This window comes from Gymnoscopelus microlampas, assembly GCF_963454915.1.
Source record: "Gymnoscopelus microlampas genome assembly, chromosome: 20".
Classification (NCBI taxonomy): Eukaryota; Metazoa; Chordata; class Actinopteri; order Myctophiformes; family Myctophidae; genus Gymnoscopelus; species Gymnoscopelus microlampas.
In genome coordinates, this window is record NC_139957.1 from 22,241,258 (window position 1) to 22,261,567 (window position 20,310).

At 41.7% G+C, this 20,310-nt stretch overlaps 2 protein-coding genes across 3 annotated transcripts; both read left to right on the forward strand.

The window, feature by feature from the left end:
• The first annotated feature begins 483 nt into the window (after window positions 1-483).
• Window positions 484-6,041, forward strand: LOC311035626 (uncharacterized protein). Of its 2 annotated transcripts, XR_014599755.1 has the most exons (8): window positions 484-667; window positions 1,520-1,571; window positions 2,234-2,364; window positions 2,984-3,059; window positions 3,148-3,196; window positions 3,808-3,891; window positions 5,089-5,220; window positions 5,971-6,041. XR_014599755.1 is itself a non-coding variant. In XM_084043937.1 (7 exons), the coding sequence occupies exons 2-6, from the start codon at window positions 1,524-1,526 to the stop codon at window positions 3,888-3,890; spliced, it is 387 nt and encodes a 128-aa protein (XP_083900063.1). In that variant the 5' UTR covers window positions 484-667; window positions 1,520-1,523; the 3' UTR covers window position 3,891; window positions 5,089-5,240. The 2 variants fall into 2 exon arrangements, 1 of the variants encoding a protein (XP_083900063.1); XM_084043937.1 differs by lacking the exon at window positions 5,971-6,041 and having other exon boundaries at window positions 5,089-5,240.
• A 2,466-nt stretch (window positions 6,042-8,507) lies between these two features.
• Window positions 8,508-19,960, forward strand: LOC311036045 (excitatory amino acid transporter 5-like; the record flags this gene model as incomplete). Its single annotated transcript, XM_084044569.1, has 12 exons — window positions 8,508-8,672; window positions 10,931-11,010; window positions 11,730-11,945; window positions 14,000-14,042; window positions 14,754-14,967; window positions 15,992-16,091; window positions 17,927-18,160; window positions 18,669-18,863; window positions 19,011-19,145; window positions 19,282-19,420; window positions 19,562-19,642; window positions 19,773-19,960. The coding sequence occupies 12 exons, from the start codon at window positions 8,508-8,510 to the stop codon at window positions 19,917-19,919; spliced, it is 1,749 nt and encodes a 582-aa protein (XP_083900695.1). The 3' UTR covers window positions 19,920-19,960.
• Between the last annotated feature and the right edge of the window lie 350 nt (window positions 19,961-20,310).

The window sequence follows — 20,310 nt, forward strand, 5'->3', positions numbered from 1 at the left end:
ACCAAAAGTAAAAGTACTAAATATTTGAAAATAGCCTAGGTATAAAATAGGGCTAAAGTGGTTAATGTATGTTTCATTATATCATAGTTTATCTGAAAAGTAACTAGTAACTAAAGTTTTCAAATAAATGTAGTGGAGTAAAAGTACAATATTTGTATCCGAGATGTAGTGGAGTAGAAGTAAAAGTACTGGTTTCTAAAATATTCCTAATTTTTTAAAAATGTCTTCCAAGATTTTTTTTGTTGTTTTCATAAACGTGGTTGCTTGTTTCTCTCACAAAACATGGCAACGCACGCTCACACCCGGAAGCAGTAGTAAATATTGACATCTCAGAGCTCCGTTCAAATCACTTTGATGAGTGATTATTTATTACATCAGTACTAAGCTCGCATCACCAGCCTTTGCACCTGCAGGTTCTCAAGCTATATACGATTTGAATTATAAGTACTGTTTGGTATAATCTGTGTCATGGGAGCTGTACTGACCAGCATTAACCTGGTGAAGCCTGCTGTTTGTCTTGAGGAGTTCTGTCAAAGTGTGAAGAACCCTGGTTGTCTCAGCTATGATGGTGACAGCTCTGATCATCCAGACAGACAGACATCTCCACTCTATGTGAACAGGAGTTCAGACACACACATACATGACTTTGAAGTGAAGAAGCTCATAGGTAAAATATGTTTCAATGTTATGGGTTTACAGCAGGGGTCTTCAACGTTTTCAGGCCAAGGACCCCTTGGCTGAGAGCGAGATAAAGCAGGGACCCCCATTATATATTGTATAGAATATTATTTTTTTCATAGATTTCATAGGCAGCTTCATAGACTTCACAGCACTGTCATGTTGGATTCATGTTGATGTGTATTTCCAGACATTTAACCATGCAATTAAACAATACTTAGTAAACCTGACCTTTCACTCTGTACTTAGCCTGCTCTTTTCCCCCCCTATACTAAACCACTTTGCCAAAAATAGCAGATCTACAAGCGCACAATGCCTCGCAGCGTGAGGCGTTGTGCGCTTGTAGATCTGCTATTTTTGGCTAAAGTTCTCCTCAGAATAGGGATGCTTGGTTGAAGTGATTAATGTAAAAATCACACAAAGATTTGGCGGACCCCCTGGCCTGCAGTAACTCTGAGGACCCCCTAGGGGTCCCGGACCCCCTGTATTTAGAGCACAGTAATGTTATTTTGATAGATACAAGAAGAGTGTGCACTAAGAAAGAGTAGGCACTAAGGAAGTGGGCACCTCAAATTTACTATTTTGTCCAAAATGTTTTTAAAAAAAAGTAAAGTGTACATATTTGAACATGCACGGTACATCATAATCACACTTAAATGTACCCTTCAACTCCTTGTTTATGCCCAAAATGATTGGAAATACAGGTTTTGTAGCAATTTAGCAATTGTAGAAATAATAGACCTTAATGGTCAAATGTTCATTCATGTTCTCTAATCATTTATAGCTTACATTGCTTAAGACCCTTTTCCAAATATCTCTCTCTCTCTCTCGTTTTCTCCAGATCCATGCCAACCTCTCTGAAAGGCCCACTGAGACTGGCAGCAATCTCTAAGGTGAGTTTATAACATTGTCACATTTTGAGACTATAAGGCAACCTTTATGTAATAATGTTGTGAAGTAACATAAAAAAAGCTAAAGTATATTAATACATATTTCTTTGGTACATCACGGGTGTAAAGAGCATTTTAACCACAGCCTGCCTGTGGTATTATATAAGCAGATTTAAGCAACAGTGCTGTCAAAGCTTTGATTGATTGATTGATTTGATTGAATACTTTATTAGTCAGAAATGTAAACAGTTAGTGGTACAGTAAGACATTAAGGCTAAAAGGATAACACAAAAAAAGTCCTGGGGACTGACTTTCCTTTGTGGTCCTATGTAGTCAATTCATCAACATACTGTAGCATAACAAATTAACACAATAATACTGTGACAATGACAATACATGTCATCAACAAATACAGTACAAAACAGTACACTACACTACACTACAGAAAGGAAAAACGGTGGCAGTGAATGACACCTCCTTTCGATTTACCTCCCCTTGTGGTCTCCTGATACATGTTTTTTCAGGACAATTTTGAAAGAAACCAGTGTTACACATCCTTTAATGGATGGTGTCAGGGCAGTCCACCTTTTGGTGGCAGAGCAGTAGAATGAGAATTATCTGTGCTGTCTGAGCTCACTGTCAGATGGCTCCTTGTGTCTCCATAGGATGTCATTGAGAACATCTTAGATTTGGAGGTGTCTTCAACACAGTCTGATGATTTTCTGCATTACGCCAGTGGTGGCGGACTGCTGCGTGGATCAGACCCACTGGCACACAGATATATGGGGGCCATCAGGTACACTCTGATTAGGTATTGATGTTGCCCTGGCCTAGAATGGCTGTGATATTGTGATTGTGATAGATACACAGCCATAGATCACCCCCATGCCCTCGCGGGTAGCAGACTCATTGTGGCGGCATAAAACGTTGTGGCGCCCCGTGTGTACTCACCCAATAATTCATTTCTGTGACTTATTTGGAGTCAGATATTGTCCTCTAGTACTTTAATTCATATCCATTTGAAAGTTCTGAAGGAAAACGTGTGATTAGTGAAATATCTTCACTTTTCCACAAGCTTCACACAGACAACATTCTCTGCCCGCAGCAGGGCCCAAAATGATTGCTGGACTGAACATATGAAAACGTCTATGGGGAGCACACACGTATGGGGCACAGAATTGACAGGTGACGATTAATTACCCAGCACCAATCGCAAAGCACCAGTCGAGTTTAAATGCCACCACGAAGACTCTGCTACCTGGGCGGGCCTAGGGGTGATCTATGGCTGTGTATTTGGAATACATGAAATGTATGCGATGTCACAGCCATTCTAGGGCTAGTATTGATGTTGCATCAATTTATTGGAATTGCTACTTCAACTTATTTAAAGAACTCGTATCTCTCTGTTACACTAGTAGTTTGGCTATTGGTCTGGGCAGCTGGGAGATGGTCGGGCACATCTCCTTGGTCAGCACACTAACAGGCAAGCAGGTTTTTTGAGTTATACAGCTTAATATTTGCAAAAGTCTTGACTCACTCATATTTCTGTTTTAAACGTTCCATTTCTCTAGGAAAGGAGAAATATGGGAACTCCAGCTCAAAGGCTCAGGGAAAACTCCTTACTCAAGGTGTAACACAACGTTCTGACTCCTTTATCATTTAATTTCTCATTTTCAGTTTGACCAGTTAAATGTCTTGAGTTACCTGAAATGCAACAAAAATACAGATCCATACTTTATACTGGAGAGATCTCTAGAATACCAAACCAAATACAACCACCCCAATAGCATAAGTTATATTGTCAACCTCAGTTGTGCATCAGTGCCTTTTTAATGATTTGCAAGGTCGATTGAAGGCAACGAAACACCACTACAAATTGATACCTGTGTGTGTGTGTGTGTGTGTGTGTGTGTGTGTGTGTGTGTGTGTGTGTGTGTGTGTGTGTGTGTGTGTGTGTGTGTGTGTGTGTGTGTGTGTGTGTGTGTGTGTGTGTGTGTGTGTGTGAGAAAGTGCATTTGGCTTCTTGACTGTTTGGATAAAGACACATCTAAGCCCTGTTTCAAAAAGCCCAACTACAAGTTCACAGCGCCTCACAATGTCGATGGCCAAAATGGGGATGCCAGGCAATGTCAAGACAGTCCACTATAATAATTAAACAATTTAGTGCCCACAAGTTATTACCTCAACGGTCGTGGTCTTTCCTTTAATCTTCTTGTTTTCACCGTCATTCCTCCCATAGATGTAGGAGACAGTTCAGTCAAGACTCCTGGACCACAGGCCCATCACCCAAGGAGAGATTCGCTACTTTGTGAGGGAGTTTGAGGTAAACCACGTTGAGCAAGTCACAGATGGAGAACACCCACAACACTGACACATGCTCTGTTATTGAGATGTTAAATAGGTTTTCACTGTAACACACATCCTTGGGAAGCCACAGTGTATCTGATGAAAGCTAGTCTAATCTGTGTTCGTAATGATAATGATAATGATCTTAATTTATATAGTACCTTTCATACATGGAATGCAGCTCAAAGTGCTTTACACAAAAAAGGAAGGTAAGTAATAAACAAGTACATAAAGAGGAAAGCATAAAGAAACAAATCAAATGTTTATTTTTATTTTTTTAAGAACAGAAAGAAGAAACGCTGTTTCCTGTAATGAAGGGGGGAAAATAACAGTGGTGTGAGCTATTAACTTCTATCATAGCAAGATATAGATTATATAGATTAAGATTGATATAGTGCCTTTCTCCAAAGCGCTTAAAAAATAATGTGTATTTACATTTCCCCCATTCACACACACATTAACACACAGACGGCAGCGGAAACCATGCAAGGCACCAATCTGCTCATGAGGAGCAGTAGGAGGTTCTTAGGGACACTTTGACAGTAACCCGGGGGATCAAACAGGGAACCTTCCGATTCCCAAGTGGCCGATCTAGCTCCAGATCAGGGGGGGGGGGGGCCTACATGTGATATTTTTTATATTTTTTATATGACTTAGCACAGGGGTCTTCAACGTTTTCAGGCCAAGGATCCCCTAGCTGAGAGAGAGATGAAGCAGGGACCCCCTACTCTATATTGTATAAAATTGTGTTTCAGATTACTTTTTTTTTTTTACTTAGTCTGCTATTTTTTCCCTCTACACCTATAGCCTCTTTGCCAAAAATAGCCGATCTACAAGCTCTCATTAGCCGAAGATCTGATATTTTCGGCTAATGTTCCCCTCAGAAAAGGAATTCTAGGGTGGCTACTATAGGGGGCGGACCCCCTATAGTAGCTCTGAGGACCCCCTAGGGGTCCCGGACCCCCTGTTGAAGACCCCTGACTTAGCAGAACTGTAAAAATAGGTTTGTGTGATACAAGTTCATACATTTCTTACCGTGTGTTTTTATAGATGGTCAATAATAATAATAAGTGAATATAATTGACCTAAATCAGCAGTACTATCCCAACAAAAATGTCAGTTTAAAATGTACATGAGAGAATGAACAGATCATGTCCCTTTGGTTGTTCTAAAGGAGAAGAGGAGGCCACAGGGGAGAGCAGACTTCTGGAGAACCTCCAGAAGATGGTGGTGGAAACAAATGAAAATGCACTGCCCAAATGTACGGACGCCATGCAGGAGCACTTGTGTGATGTCATAACGCGCTGTAAGTCCCCGCCCACCCTCGCTCTCACTAGGGCAGGGGTCTTCAACAGGGTGTCCGGGACCCATAGGGGGTCCTCAGAGCTACTATAGGGGGTCTGCCAAATCTTTGTGTGATAGGATTTAGTTTTTTTACATTAACCACTTGAACCCTAGAATTCCTTTTCTGAGGGGGACATTAGCCGAAAATAGCAGATCTACTGCTGCGAGGCATTGAGAGATGCTATAGGTGTAGAGGGAAAAAAGAGCAGACTATGTTAAAAAAAAAACGTTAATCTGAAACACAATTTTTTACAATATAGAGTAGAGGCTCCCTGCTTCATCTCTCTCTCAGCTAGGGGGTCCTTGGCCTGAAAACGTTGAAGACCCCTGCACTAGGGGCTTGTCTTGTTTGTCTACTTAGACAGTTAAAACAATGTCAGATGTAGGTGTAGTTCTTTGGAATAACTACAATTCCATTATACCAACAAGTCAGTTTAAGACTGAGGAAAAAGAGAGAGAGAGAAATGCAATGACATCATTCAATGACATTGATATATTGATCGAATAAGGCATTGAATAATATGCTGTTTAAAAAAATGTTTTACTTATTGCCCTTTAGCCATTTTAGAGTTCTCTGGCATTAAATTGCTTTGTAGCATGGAAGGAATGTGATTCACCCAAACTTGGCTCTTGTAAAGATATTTTTACTGGGAGTAAAACCTGTCTTGTCTTATGTAATTATTTATGTCTGGTTGTTAATTTTCTCACACAGTGGAGGCTGCAAATCACATGGCACAGAGAGTCCAGCAGAGGGAGCTAGATGCACACCAGGTAACATAACTGGCTCCATATAGACAATTGACTTACATTTATAGTAGCTTAATGCACCTACAGTATAATGCAGTCAGTATAATGCAGTTAAACAATACTTACTCTGACCTTTTTGAATCCTGCACCTGACAAATAACCCAATGTATGAAAAAAACGAACACTAAAGCTAATAAAAACTAAACTAAAACTAAGCGTTCTCACAAAAATAGAAACATAAATATAAATATAAAATAGAAATAGAAATAGAAATATAAAAACTAGCAAACCCGCCCTAAAAACTAACTAAAACTAACTGAATTAGAAAAGAAATAATGTCAAAACTAACTAAAACTAACTGAATTAGAAAAATAATTGTCAAAACTAACTAAAACCAAGCTACAATGAAAAATCCAAAACTATTACAACCTTGCAACAGACTGAAAAACAATGACGTATAACTGAATGTGCATGGGCACGCATGCGTGTCTGCTTGCCCACATCAAGTCACTTTTTGACCAATGCGGCCCAGACCCCAAAATGAGTTTGACAAGCCTGGTGTAGGGGAATCCGCATCCCCTAAAGTTTGATTTGGAAAAATGTGAAAACTTGGCAGTGGCAGTGAATGACTTCTGTAGAAGCGTAAGTATATTGTCACATGTTCAGCACAGTAAGTTTGTGTGTGCGCGCGTGTGTGCGTGCGTGCATATGTGCGTGTGTGCGTAAGTACATGTATGTAGGTATGCATGTAGCTGCATTGATTGACACTGGGTGTCCCAGAAGCACTCTCTAACCATTGTCCAAGATAGGGATTAAAGGTTATTGGATTGGCTGTGGGTGATGTACACAACCATTGTCTGGCAGGACAGTGAGGCTTATTGGACCTTTACCCTGCCTGACATGGATGCTTTGATGTCAGAAAACACACATAAGCTACAGAATTAACCTGGCTGATAGCAACACTGGTAAATGGTTGTACCGATTCTGCAGCTAAGCCTTACCATGATTCCCATGCACCATGATTCCCATGCACCTTCAAATCTAACAATAAAATACGCAAATGTGTGTGTGTGTGTGTGTGTGTGTGTGTGTGTGTGTGTGTGTGTGTGTGTGTGTGTGTGTGTGTGTGTGTGTGTGTGTGTGTGTGTGTGTGTGTGTGTGTGTGTGTGTGTGTGTGTGTGTGTTTGTGTGTTTGTGCATGTGTGTGTCCTTCTGTCCTTCACTTACCTCGAGAACTGGCCGACTGACAGACAGACAGATGCAACGATCTCCATATGGGCATAAAAGGAGCACAGACAGACGGGTACAACGGGTACTCTAACATGGGTACAAAGGGTACAATGGATATTGCATTCCCAATTTGATGGATTTTAACAAATACGATTAAATCTAAGATTTATAATGATACTACAACTAAAATAGTAGTGAAATCCTTTCTAAGAATGATGAGTTTTAAGGGTCCAGGTAGCTTCACCAGGCAGTGCATCGACTACAACTGCAACAATGGGTTTAATTCCCGCCTCAGAAGGACCTTTGCTTTCCTGTGCCTCTTCCCTGTCCTGTCCAAAAGAAAATGAAAAGCCTGACAAGAATATTTAACAACAAAAGAGACAATTTAACAGGCTCAGTAGTAGGGAAAAGACCACAGCTGGACTTTGGACCAAATATCTCTTATTCTCTGTGATTGCATAACTGCTTGCCATGCCACCAACATAAACCTCTGGTAGATATCACACATAGATAAAATGGCACAGTGAAGAGCAAATAATGAACAAAATCCCACATGAAATTAAATGTGCCCAGTCTTTGAACAGTTTTAAAAAGCTGTTGAATAATTGGCTAATGGGCAAGTTAGAATAAAGTCAGGGGCCCCTTGTTGGTCTGCATTGAACCTGGTTGGTATGGCTGGTATTGGGTGTTTTAAAATGTATTGTTTATTTATTGTTTTATTTGTCTCTTGTTCACTGGTTTTATGACTATGTTGTTGAATGCTATTACTACAGTGATTTGGATTTAGTTATAATAGCATAACACATGTGTTATCAGTTAGATACTATACCTATGTTGCAATTATTTATTTTGGGACCGCAATGGAATTAAGTCTTTTGACTTTTTGTGCTATTCGGATAACTCTACTGTAGGCCTACTATGCACCTCGGTGAATTGTATCATGAATTTTACAAATAAATCAAATCAAAAATTAAGTCAACTAATCAGTGCTGAAGTCTTCCCCGTAAAACCCTTTAAGCTTGCGTGGTTGAAGCTCTGAATATGCCCAGAGTAGCTAATCCTGTTAGGGACTGATGTACAGGGGAACGTTTAGTCATCACTTTCTCTCCATCAGACTAGATGAGCTCTTCGTTGTGAGAACTTTTACCTGTTCAGACAATAACAACCTGTCTTCCGCTGGAAATACGCACACATCCACCTCATTTCACAGAAAGACCACACTGGTCACCCAGAGTGTCGCTGGAGTAGCCTACTGACTGGACCGGGATCACAATGGGGATGTTAAAGACTGCATTTAGGAGTGTTGTGTCAGTAAAAGTCCAGGAGTATGTGAAGGACTTCTGCAAGAGGAACGGCCTGCTGACGCTCTCAGTCTTAGCCGTGGTTACGGGCTGTGTGCTTGGATTTGGACTTAGGACAATGAACCTGTCCACTCAGGTATGGATGCATGGAATGATGCATGGAATGATGGATTAATGGTCAAACATTTTCATCAGAATGATAGGCTATGGATCGTTATGAGGCTTGTACAGTGCAAAGAGAAAAGCTTTTAGAGTCCCATGTGATGTATACATTTTGTACAATACAGACAAACAGGATTTTGTGCTGTGGAGTTATTAATGGTAAAGTGGCAAGGATTTAATTTGAGAGATTCTGTAACAGTTCAGTAAGATAACTCACGAATAGACAGAATTTTTTGTTTCTATGAAATGTAAATACAAGTGTCAATATTATATCTGATCTTGGCATTCAGGCTCTATTATTCCCTGCTTAGCATATTAGAAGACAATCATTTAAGGAGCATGGAGATAATATACATAACAACACCCCCCAGGGGAAAACAGAACCCTTAGGGAAAGCAGAGGTCACTGGTGGTGCTGGGGTGATAGTGGGAGGAAACAAACACATACCAAACTTCAGTGACACTGACAGCAAGAGCAACAACAGTGAATGAGGGGTGCTTAAATAGACCGCCAGATTGGTCAACTCCTTGACACATCAGTGTTGTAGACACATTATACATCATAAACCTCTCGAGTGTGTCTGCCTGAACTAGCTCGCAAGCTATGTGCATCATTATTGGCAAATATATTATTGGCTTCTCTTCTGTGCCCAAATAGTCAAAAGGTAAAGATAATCAGCTTATCTAATAGTTTGCAAAGAGTTGGACAGGTTAGCGTATAGTATACCTATCCATGGATATCAAAGGGGCTTTACACCAGGGGTGCAATGCTCACTGGACGGCCTTGCACGCCGTGCCGGAACCTATTTGACCAGGATCACGCGCAGGCACACGCATAGATTTAAAACTACTTTAAATTCGCACCTCAACAAAGTTTTCAAAGGTTCCCGACTCACACCTAGCGAATTAACATAGGAATAAGCCTAGATGCATATCAATTGTCCATTGTGTGACTTGCAGTGTAGGTGTTAAGCGACGTGCGCGTCACGTCATTGAAATAGAGTGCAAGAACATACCAAATGAGCATTGCATGCCTGCTTTGCACACAACTGATTTATGCTTTAGTCACTATGAGTGGCAGTTGGGGCAAACGCTCTCCCCACAACATGATTTACGATTCTGTGCCTATCGGTACATAACTCGGACGGGGCTGAGTAGGCTCAAGTGAACTTCGCAACGTTCGGCACGGCAACTCGCGCGATTTAGCACGCTGGTGGTGCCTCTCGTGGCTCAAGTTCGTTTTCGACTGCGCCCCTCCGTCGCGGTCCAAAACTATACTTTATCGATGAAAAAAACTAGTGTCGAAAGTGGCCCCTATGGGACGAGACTTCCCATCTCCTGTATACTTCCATATGTCGCTTTGGAGCATAGAAGCGTGACAACAGACTACAGACCCACGCCCGTGGCCACTCATGCGCAGTAACGGCAAAAACCATGGCCGTAGAGTTAGATAGTCTTTCCAAAGAAGGCTAATAAATAGCTTGAATTTGGGAAAAGGGAAAAACAGGCTTCCTCACGGTCTGCATAATGCTAATGGTCAATGCCTGTGTGCAAGTTCAGATCAATTGCTCAAGCCAGTGAGGAGAAAAATAGGGAACAGAGAGTATGACTGACTTTCCTTAATCATAGGTAGGATAAGGTTTGGTTGTGTTCCATTCAGGTCAAACAGAGTCAGGGTGCTAGACTGTACTAATATTATGCATGTTGGCTCACTGGAAAGACTCTACCAAACTATCAGAGCTTTAATTAGTAGGCTACACACACACACACACACACACACACACACACACACACACACACACACACACACACCACCCTTCCATCTTACTAGCAGTTCCTTCGTGAAAGCAACCCCCCCCCCCACACCACAACCCATCTTCCGAGCAGTTCCTATTTCCTATAGGCTACTGTAAACCCCCCACAGCGGAACAGACAAAACTTTCCACATGTCACAAATATTAATTGAAATACAAATTCTATTGAGCCAAAAGTATTCATATAAATGTATTGTGTAACAATAATAATGATCATCTTGACTAACTAAGTAATCACTTCCACTGCATTTGAACTGATGTTCAACTTAAACGGTGTGTTCAAGGAAGCAGTGATGGCTTATGTTGGTCTTTATGTTGGTCGAACTGCATGAGGTAAAAATACAGGCTGTTTCCATTAGTTTAACAAGACCTACAACCGTATTTATATGCTTTCCTATGCTCATACACTTCTCCCAAAGGCCAAGATCTACTTCTCTTTCCCTGGAGAGCTGCTGATGAGGATGCTTAAGATGTTGATTCTACCTCTCATCACCTCTAGGTAAAACACTAGACTATTAGCAATGCTAGGCTATAACGTTAATGCTAGGCTAATGTTAGAAGATACCTGAATCATTTGGCCAGTGGTTCTCAACCTTTTTTTCTGGATCAGGGCCTACTTGAAAATCTCAAAAGTGTTAGCGGTGCGCCCATCTGGCTGGTGGCCACTTAACACCAGCCGAATGGCCACCACATGGCTGGGCTGTGTGCATTTTCAGAGCATGTTCATTTTAAATAATATCAATCAATTGATTGGGTTCTGGCTTGGATCAGTGGAACATAGTATACTTTAAGTACCTATTTATCGGTATCATAATGAAACCTCATTTTGCTCAAGGTCTTAAAGAAAATACCATGGAATTTTCTTTTTCTGATTTTTTTTATGTTGATGTTATTTTATCATCAAAATCATAGTTTTTTTTTGCCAACCGGTGGGCCTCAACCCACAGGTTGAGATCCACGGTTCTCCATGTGTGGTCCAGGGGGAACCCCTGTAGATACGTAACTACCTACTTCCATTCGTGCCATCAATAATGGAAGCAGGAGGAGGTAGCTATTATTATCTGGATCTTGTGATCATGTCTCTATGTCTATGTTTATGTCTTGTGTATGTTTACTGTGTTTTGGAGTTTCTTATTAGTGTCTGCTGTAACATAAAGTGCCCAGTTTGGGACATGATAAACTTGAACTTGTCCTAACTAACCTGTCCTTTTTGCCCAGTCTCATGTCCGGTCTGTCAGCCATGGACACGAAGGCTAGCGGTCGGCTAGGGATCCTGACCATCACCTACTACCTGTGGACCACATTCATAGCTGTCATTGTGGGTATAGTGCTGGTGCTACTCATTCACCCAGGCACGGGAACCGAGAAGGAAGGTCACCATGGAGGATCAGGGCCTGTCATGACCTCTGCCGATGCTCTTTTAGATCTAATCAGGTACAGATTGTCTGTCTGTCTCTCTCTCTCTCTCTCTCTCTCTCTCTCTCTCGCATGCACGCACGCACGCACGCATGCACGCACGCACGCACGCACGTACGCACGCACACGCGTGCACGCACACACACGCACACACACACACACACACACACACACACACACACACACACACACACACACACACACACACACACACACACACACACACACACACACACACACACACACACACACACACACACTTGCCTGCATGCAAATACGCAAATACAGTGAAATCCTCAGTTTCTCAAATGACATGTTTCTTACACGTGTCAACATCATTTTTCAATCTTTCAAATTAAAATGGTAAGATATTTTAATAGATGACAAACATGGTCTTGACGTCATGTAGATGTCTCTTCCGTCAGCATTGCAATGCAGCCTGAAATTGAAATTAAGCTTAATTAATGGGTATTTTGGAAAACAGTGGAAAACATTATTATATCCACCTCTCAGACACCACTTGTGAGTGCATTACAAATAAAATACTTAACCGAATAAGACTTTCCAGGGCCTCAAATTACTGATCTTAATTAATGAATATTGTAAACAATCTGTATGGCAGATTTAATACAATGTATACAATACAGATAATACAGATATCAAAATTAGGCATTGTAGATTTAAGCTAAATACAGTAACTACCTTAGCCCAAACTTAGGCATTGCAGCTTTAAGCTAAATACAGTAACTACCTTAGCACCCTAAGGTAGTCTCCTCTATTTTTTGAATGGAACCATGTATTTCATTTCTGATAGATCTGGCAGATCACAAGATCATTCAGTAGTCTGCTGTGATTCTTGGTTTTGCAGCTTATCGTTTTTTTAAGGCATGAGGATTTGCCATGTAACACCCTGTAATTCCTTGTAAAACCATTCCAGACCTATTAAAGCCAGTACAGTTCCAACAAAAACCCAGTGTCCTCCCTAGATTACTCTTTCCAGGAAGCTGAGCTCCTCCTTAATCACAAACGCTTAAGTGACTTTAGTGCTGAGCCACGCAGGAATAAATGTATAGAACGGACATTTTCATTCAGGAATACTGGTTCAATGTTATTTTACCCAGTAGCTTATTTTTTGTTTCTAGACTTTAGTTAATATTTTATATAAAAAAGGAACATTTGGGGCCCTGTGTGTGGAGATCACTGGGCCCATGCATTAATCTGCATATGACAGGGTAGATTCACACAGCTAAGCTTTGGCCAGGTGTCTAAGCATTTCATGTTGAAGGAGGAAAAGGTGATGTTCAATAGTTGCAGCGGCACTCCTGCATCAGCGACTGGCCTAAGAATAGACAGCCGTTATATCATGATCTGTTAATCTCCTGCTTTCACAGAAGTTCTGCGAAAGCAGGAGATTAACAGAAGGACCCTGTGTGCTGTTCACTTCACTGCACAGGGCCTGCGACGTGGTAGACGTACACAGGCTTACACGCGCGTACATCCATGTCAGAGATTCAATAAAGCCTTCTTAGCTTAGATTATATTTAGAGCTGTGTGGTCAGAGCTCGGTGGGTCAGTGGCTCTTGGTCAAAAGCCAGGTATGTGTGTGTGACCTCTTACACGTTTGATGAGCTTAGTTTCAGAGGTCAATGCTCCATAAATCTTCCTTACTAACCACATATGAACCTTAGCGTCCCGATTCTGGGGTGAACATTCTGTGGTGCCGCGTTGTGACTTGTGAGCTAGGCTGTTTTCGGCGTATATATTTGGTGTAGAAGGAAAAAAAGAGGGATCCAACATGTGAACCCTGGGGGACCCTGGTCAACTACGTATATAGGGTTTAAGTGGCTAAGACTTGTATTTATGCCAAAACATTTAAACATTTATGAAATGTTAATGTGGAGGTACGGGCAGGTTTTCTGCCCGACAAGTGACTACTGTATGCAAGTAGAAAACCTCCCAAGCATAAACTCTCCTGTGACTTCACACCAATCAAGCTATGGCTTTTTGATGAATGAGATGTTATACAATACAAATATTATATACATAAGATAAATATCTCTTATTTTTTACAGGAATATGATCCCTTCCAATCTGATTGAAGCCACTTTCCAACAGGTGAGTGGATAAGGACACTAAAATGTATTAAAGTCCTCCGTACGAAACATGCAACTGACATGCATGTTGTTGCTGTTGGGTGAAAAAACTGTAAAAAAATATTTTTAAATAATATTTAAAATCTACAAGCTCGAGCTTGTAGATCTGCTATTTGTTCAACACTCTTGTACGATGAAGAAGGGCATTAATTTACTAAAAAACATACAAAATGTAAATATGGAATACGAGGGTTCTTCCCGACAGCAACGATGTCTGACCTCCTCTCTACCTTTTCCTTTAGCTGGATTGAAACTCAGTGAGAGTATGTGTTACTTTCTATGAATTGAGTACAAAGGACCCCAATGGAAACAAGTCATAGACTTTCTTGGGTTTAAAATCCTCTTAACAGACCTTGTATTGAACTTGTACTTCCCTGTGCTTGTCTCTGCAAACTGTTAATAAAGTATTCAGTCAATCAATACTGTGCATGTATGTAATGTGTGTATTAACCACTTAAGGATATTGGAAACGGCTGATCTACAAGCTTGCAACTTGTGATTTTGTGATGTGTTGTGAGCTTGTATACCTGCTATTTGAAAAAAGAAAAGAAATATTTTTTAAAATACTTTGAAAAACATTTTTGCTTATAATGTCCAAAATAGGGACGCCAGGTAGTTAACTGGTTGAACCCTAAGTTGAGCCCTGTTTGTTGTTCTCTCTTCAACACCACAGTACAAAACAGAACTGGTGCCCATTGTGCAGAGTTCCAACGTGAAAGAGTCTCAGGCCAACTTTGTGTACGTGATGCCCGACTACCACAACCCTCAGCTAGGGCACCCCGTGTTTCTGGAGATCACCCCTGCTCCTGACATTAAGTACAAGATCAAACCAGGTAGCAGCAAGGGCATGAACGTGCTGGGCATTGTCATCTTCTCCACCACCATGGGTAAGGTGCACATGTACTGTATATCGTTGTTGTATATTGTCAATCAAACAAACTGTGTTCAAATCGGATCCTCACAAGCTCTTGTTAGTACTTTTGATTGGTTAGGGTTACCAATGAACATTCAAAATATTTCCAAAATAGCAAAAATAGCCGTTTTACATGCTCTCAACGAGCTTATAGATCGGCTATTTTTGCTATTTTTGTTTGACAATCTTGTACAATGCAGTAGGACATTAATTTACAAAAAAACATAAAGTTGAAATATGGACATATGAGGTTTCTGCCCGACAGCGACTATATGTTACAGACAGAGACACAGAGACAGAGACTCCCCATCTAGATGTGTGTGTTATTTTAACTCTGAGTTACAAATGGAGAAGTTCACGCTGTGGATTTTATTGTGCACTAACAAGTCAGACAGACATACAGAAACGCAATTGCACACCCATGCATGGACGCACACACAGAGTAAAATCCAGAGTGTTCTTTGTTTGTTAAATTAAACTAAATAGCTCTATATTCAATTAATAGCTCTATATTTAGCCTGGTTACTGTTTGTTCAGTAACCAGGGTCTCCCCATCTACCCAGCTATTCAGGTCGGGATACCAATTTTATCCAATCAGGAGAGAGAACTCACATAGGATACAGGTGACATTGAAATTGAAAGTGTTGACAGTGAAGAAATTGAAGAAATGAGAAGTCAAAACTGGAACTGGAACACTATCAAATTTAAGGTGATTTTGGGGACTCTCTTCTGATTGGATGAAATTGTCAACCCACCTGAAAATGTGTTCTCTGTTTATTAAATAACTGACAGGGAGAACGCTATTGAACACATATTATGTAGCAATGATTACTATCTGAATAGAGCTTTAAATAATATCACTTACACTACCCTAAATGTTAAATTCAAATTTACGCTCTGGATTTTAATACACACACATGCGCATGCGCTCATGCACGCATGCAAGCACACAACAAACAAACTGAACATTTTACATTGTTTTATATTGTTCTATGCAGGCCTGCTGCTGGGGAAGATGGGGGAGCGCGGTGCGCCACTGGTCAACGTGTGCCAGTGCATCAATGAGTGTGTCATGAAGATTATCAACGCAGCCATGTGGTACGACCCTAGATCTCTGTTTCTGAAGAACATCCCTCTGTCTTGTGTACAAACGGAAACACTTGTGTCCGATTACAGAGTAGATGAGATTATGTCTAAAAATAAGCATTAACAGGAACCTGACAGAGACACGGCTTAAGGTCTTCTGAACAGTCCTTAATATTTTGTCAATTTCCGTGGCAACAGATGATTGTGACCAGTGGCTTGCTTCACAATCAATCCCCTGAATTGAATTAGAACAAAGGTATACAATGGTCTAAAGAAAAACAAATGACTTCTTGACCTTGCAGGTGAGAGAAGGAAACAAGAAAGAAATGACTTGGAAGTCATATTCTACCAGGTGCTCTGTGTGCGTGTGTGTGTGTGTGTGTGTGTGTGTGTGTGTGTGTGTGTGTGTGTGTGTGTGTGTGTGTGTGTGTGTGTGTGTGTGTGTGTGTGTGTGTGTGTGTGATTGTTTTCATAGACCTGATTACTTACTTAAGAGGTGGCAACATTTTGTGACACCACACGGGTCTTCCCAACAATAGCTAAGATTGAAGTCAGTGTGAACATGGCCAAATAATAACTTAATAGCCAAACTAGGTCTAATGAAGCACGCTAGCATTTAGGCTAACCCTCCTGCCTGAGGCTGCAGTAAAACTTGCACTGTCTGTGAATGAGGGGAGCGCAGCGGAGCACGGTTACTGCCAGGGGGGGGGGGCGGGATGTCTCCCCATTCGTGTCGCCATTGGCTTAAAGGAGTGAAGGACAGCCAGGACAGCCAATGACACTTAGGTGTCACTCAGGTGTCGCTTAGGTGTCGGACTAGTACCCAGTGTGTCTGTAGACCCGGCGCTCTTCGAGCACCTGGTAAAAAAAAACTCACCTTGAAGAAAACGAAAGAACGAAGATGAGAGGTAAAGGTTAAACAGGCAGTGTGCAGTCGTACAACAATGTCAACAGAATACATCAAATGACTAGTGAGGAAATGTCCTACCTTATAAATTCATGGAATTTAATTCATGGTGATTTAGGGAGAGAAAGAGGAAAGAAAGAGAGAAAACAGAAAAAAAAGAAAGGGGAGTGGGTCTTCCTGTGAGAAAGTAGAAATCACATCATTTAATCACAGTAGGCTACATGATGTGACACCGAATGAAGCGAATGAAGGGTGAGTACTTCCTAAAGCAGCTTTAGATCTTAGGGTCAAGTGAACAACATGTAAACATGCAAACACTGAGCCAGAATGCGTAAGACAACTGCTGTCGCGTGGGTCACACTTACACGACAGCGGGTATGCACATTAATGAAAACATGACAACTTAATGATGCACGCACAATTAGGCCACGTGTAGGCTACTTTGGTCCTGGACCTGATGAGACGAAGGAGGAGCCCGGCCAGGAGGCCACCCACAGAGCCTAGTCCCTCCACATGCCAGAGCCTCCCCCAGTCAAAGCGGATTGAGTGGCCCTGTCTTTCCCTTATAGGACTGACTGTGGATAGCTACTGGGACGTAAGTCGGGGCTTGATCAACCCCGGCTGGGTCACCTGGGCGAGGGTGTATGCTGTTGCGAGACCCGGAACACCCGATGACCCCAGGCTACAACACTGATGATACGTCCCAGGTGCATCCATGTGATGTTTTCTTTATAGGTAGCCCCCCAGCTGTCATGATAAATGTTCCTTTCACGTTGAACTGCATTTCGACTTATTGTGCTGTAATGTATCGCATTTCATTCTAATCTAGTTAATTGAATTATTAGCTAGTGTTATCTTCCAAAGGACACTTAAATAACATCCTTAGTCTTTCTCTCTTTCTTTCTTTCTTTCTTTCTCCTCCTCCCGATTTTCTGTGCAGGTATTTTCCATTTGGCATCGTGTTCCTGGTGGCAGGGAAGATTCTGGACATGCAAGACCCAGCCCACCTAGGAGAGAAACTGGGCATGTACTTCATCACAGTGCTTGCAGGCCTGTTTGTCCACGGCCTCATTCTCCTCCCTCTCTTCTTCTTCCTGCTGACACATAAAAATCCCTTCACCTACATCAGAGGCCTGCTGCAGGCCCTGGTCATCGCACTTGCCACCTCATCCAGGTAACAGGCAACAGGTCTTGTGTATTCAGTTATTTTATGTGTATTTTCTCCACCTTTTCTGTTACAGATTAATCAAATTTTACAGTAGATCCGTGCTGAGTGCATCTCAATCAACCCATGCCTGTCCATCTACTGTACATATGACACACATGTTATTGGCACATGTGTTCTTGTCTGCAACCATAAATTCATTAAACACTTTCAACCTGCCGTCCCGAATTTGTGCATGTCATTATAAAGCGAGCATTTTCTAAAAGTTTATATCATTTATTTTCTTTACAACGTCTAACTTCTTGGATAATCTAGCAGGTGTGAGGGGCACCCCAAAGATAGCTATCAAGGGACAAGTTTCTAAGTTGATATTAAGGGCGTGTAAAAAAAAAACTTGCTTGGCACAAGTTGGTATAATATAACTGTGTCATTCTTATTTTTTTAATAGGGCTTAAATGGTTCCTTTTCAAAATCAGGATAACTTACTTCCTTATTCCCATTCTTAATGTCTCTGCAGCTCAGCCACTCTGCCTATCACCATGAAGTGTCTTTTGGAGAACTGTGGGGTTGACAGGCAGATTGCTCGCTTTGTTCTGCCAGTGGGGGCTACTATCAACATGGATGGCACGGCCCTGTATGAAGCCGTGGCGGCCATCTTCATTGCTCAGGTCAACGATTATGAGCTGGACTTTGGCCAGTTGGTCACTATCAGGTGAGGATGGACAAACCTCTGCTAACTTTTGCCACTTTTTCTCCCCGCCTTTCTGTCTCACCCTCTGTCTCTCTCCCCTGAACTTGACTTTGTTGTGTGATATATCACAAACATCACATCCCTAACATCCTGATCCTTTCTCATCAGTATCACAGCAACCGCGGCCAGCATAGGGGCAGCTGGAATTCCTCAAGCCGGCCTGGTTACCATGGTGATTGTCCTGACCTCAGTAGGGTTACCACCTGCCGACATCACACTGATTGTGGCCATCGATTGGGTCCTGTGAGTATCACTAACAATTAACATGCCATAATAGCCATTAATCAGGGGATATATTTAATAGCATCTTTTGCGGAGCAGCTGGGGAGGTTAGTGCTGAACTTAGAGAACAGAACTGATTTTCTTCTGACTGGTTCAGGGATCGCTTCCGTACGATGATCAATGTTCTTGGGGATGGCTTGGCTGCTGGGATAATGGCCCATCTATGCAAGGAAGACTTTGAGAGGGCAGCTGAGAGGGCCACTCCTACCCCCAGCAATGCCGGACGAACTGTTCGGGTAAGGAGAAGGAATGATCAGTGACAGTGGGAATGTGAAGGAGATGGCCCAAAAGCCAACCTGACATATCCAGCAACAGCATCAGCTAATTTCTCTAAGTGTCCCAGCTAAGCATATTGTTTATTGCCTCTTTCCCCACAGAGAGACACAGTAATCTCCTTGGGCAATCAGAGCATCGCTTTGTCTGAAGCTCCCCTGATGCATGGCGGACGAACTGGACGGGTAAGCAAAAGGAATGATCAGTGACAGTGGGAATGTGAGATAGCCCAAAAGCCAACCTAACATATCCAGCAACAGCATCAGCTAATTTATCTAAGTGTCCCAGCTAAGCATATTGTTTATTTCCCCACAGAGAGACACAGTAATCTCCTTGGGCAATCAGAGCATCGCTTTGTCTGAAGCTCCCCTGCTGGCACATCGGTGTGATTATGTGTACGAGGTGGAGGGGGACAACGTAACAGAAAAACCTGTGGCTTGCTACAACCTCTGCCATATCTGAGGACAACTCACGATCACCTCCCAGGACAACTAAGGAACCACCAACATCAGAGTTCAACTTCAGACTTCAGTTGGAGAGCACAGCACACAAAAATCTAAACGTTATGACCTCAATTCAGGTCATTCTACTTTTCAGGGTTTTTTTGTTAGAGGGGGGTTGGCAATGTCCACTGTGGCAATGTTACCATGCCTAAATTTGTGTTATATTGTGATGTTCCAGGAAGAATATTATTAATCACATCTGTGCCATGAAGGAAGAAAAACTTTCTTCTAGTTATTGTTTTTTTAATAACTTTATAGTAAGGCTGCTTTGAAAGAATTATAGTTAGGTTATTTTTCTGTTTTTTCTGAGCTTTTATTGATAGTGACTGTGGAGATAGTTAGGAAACAGG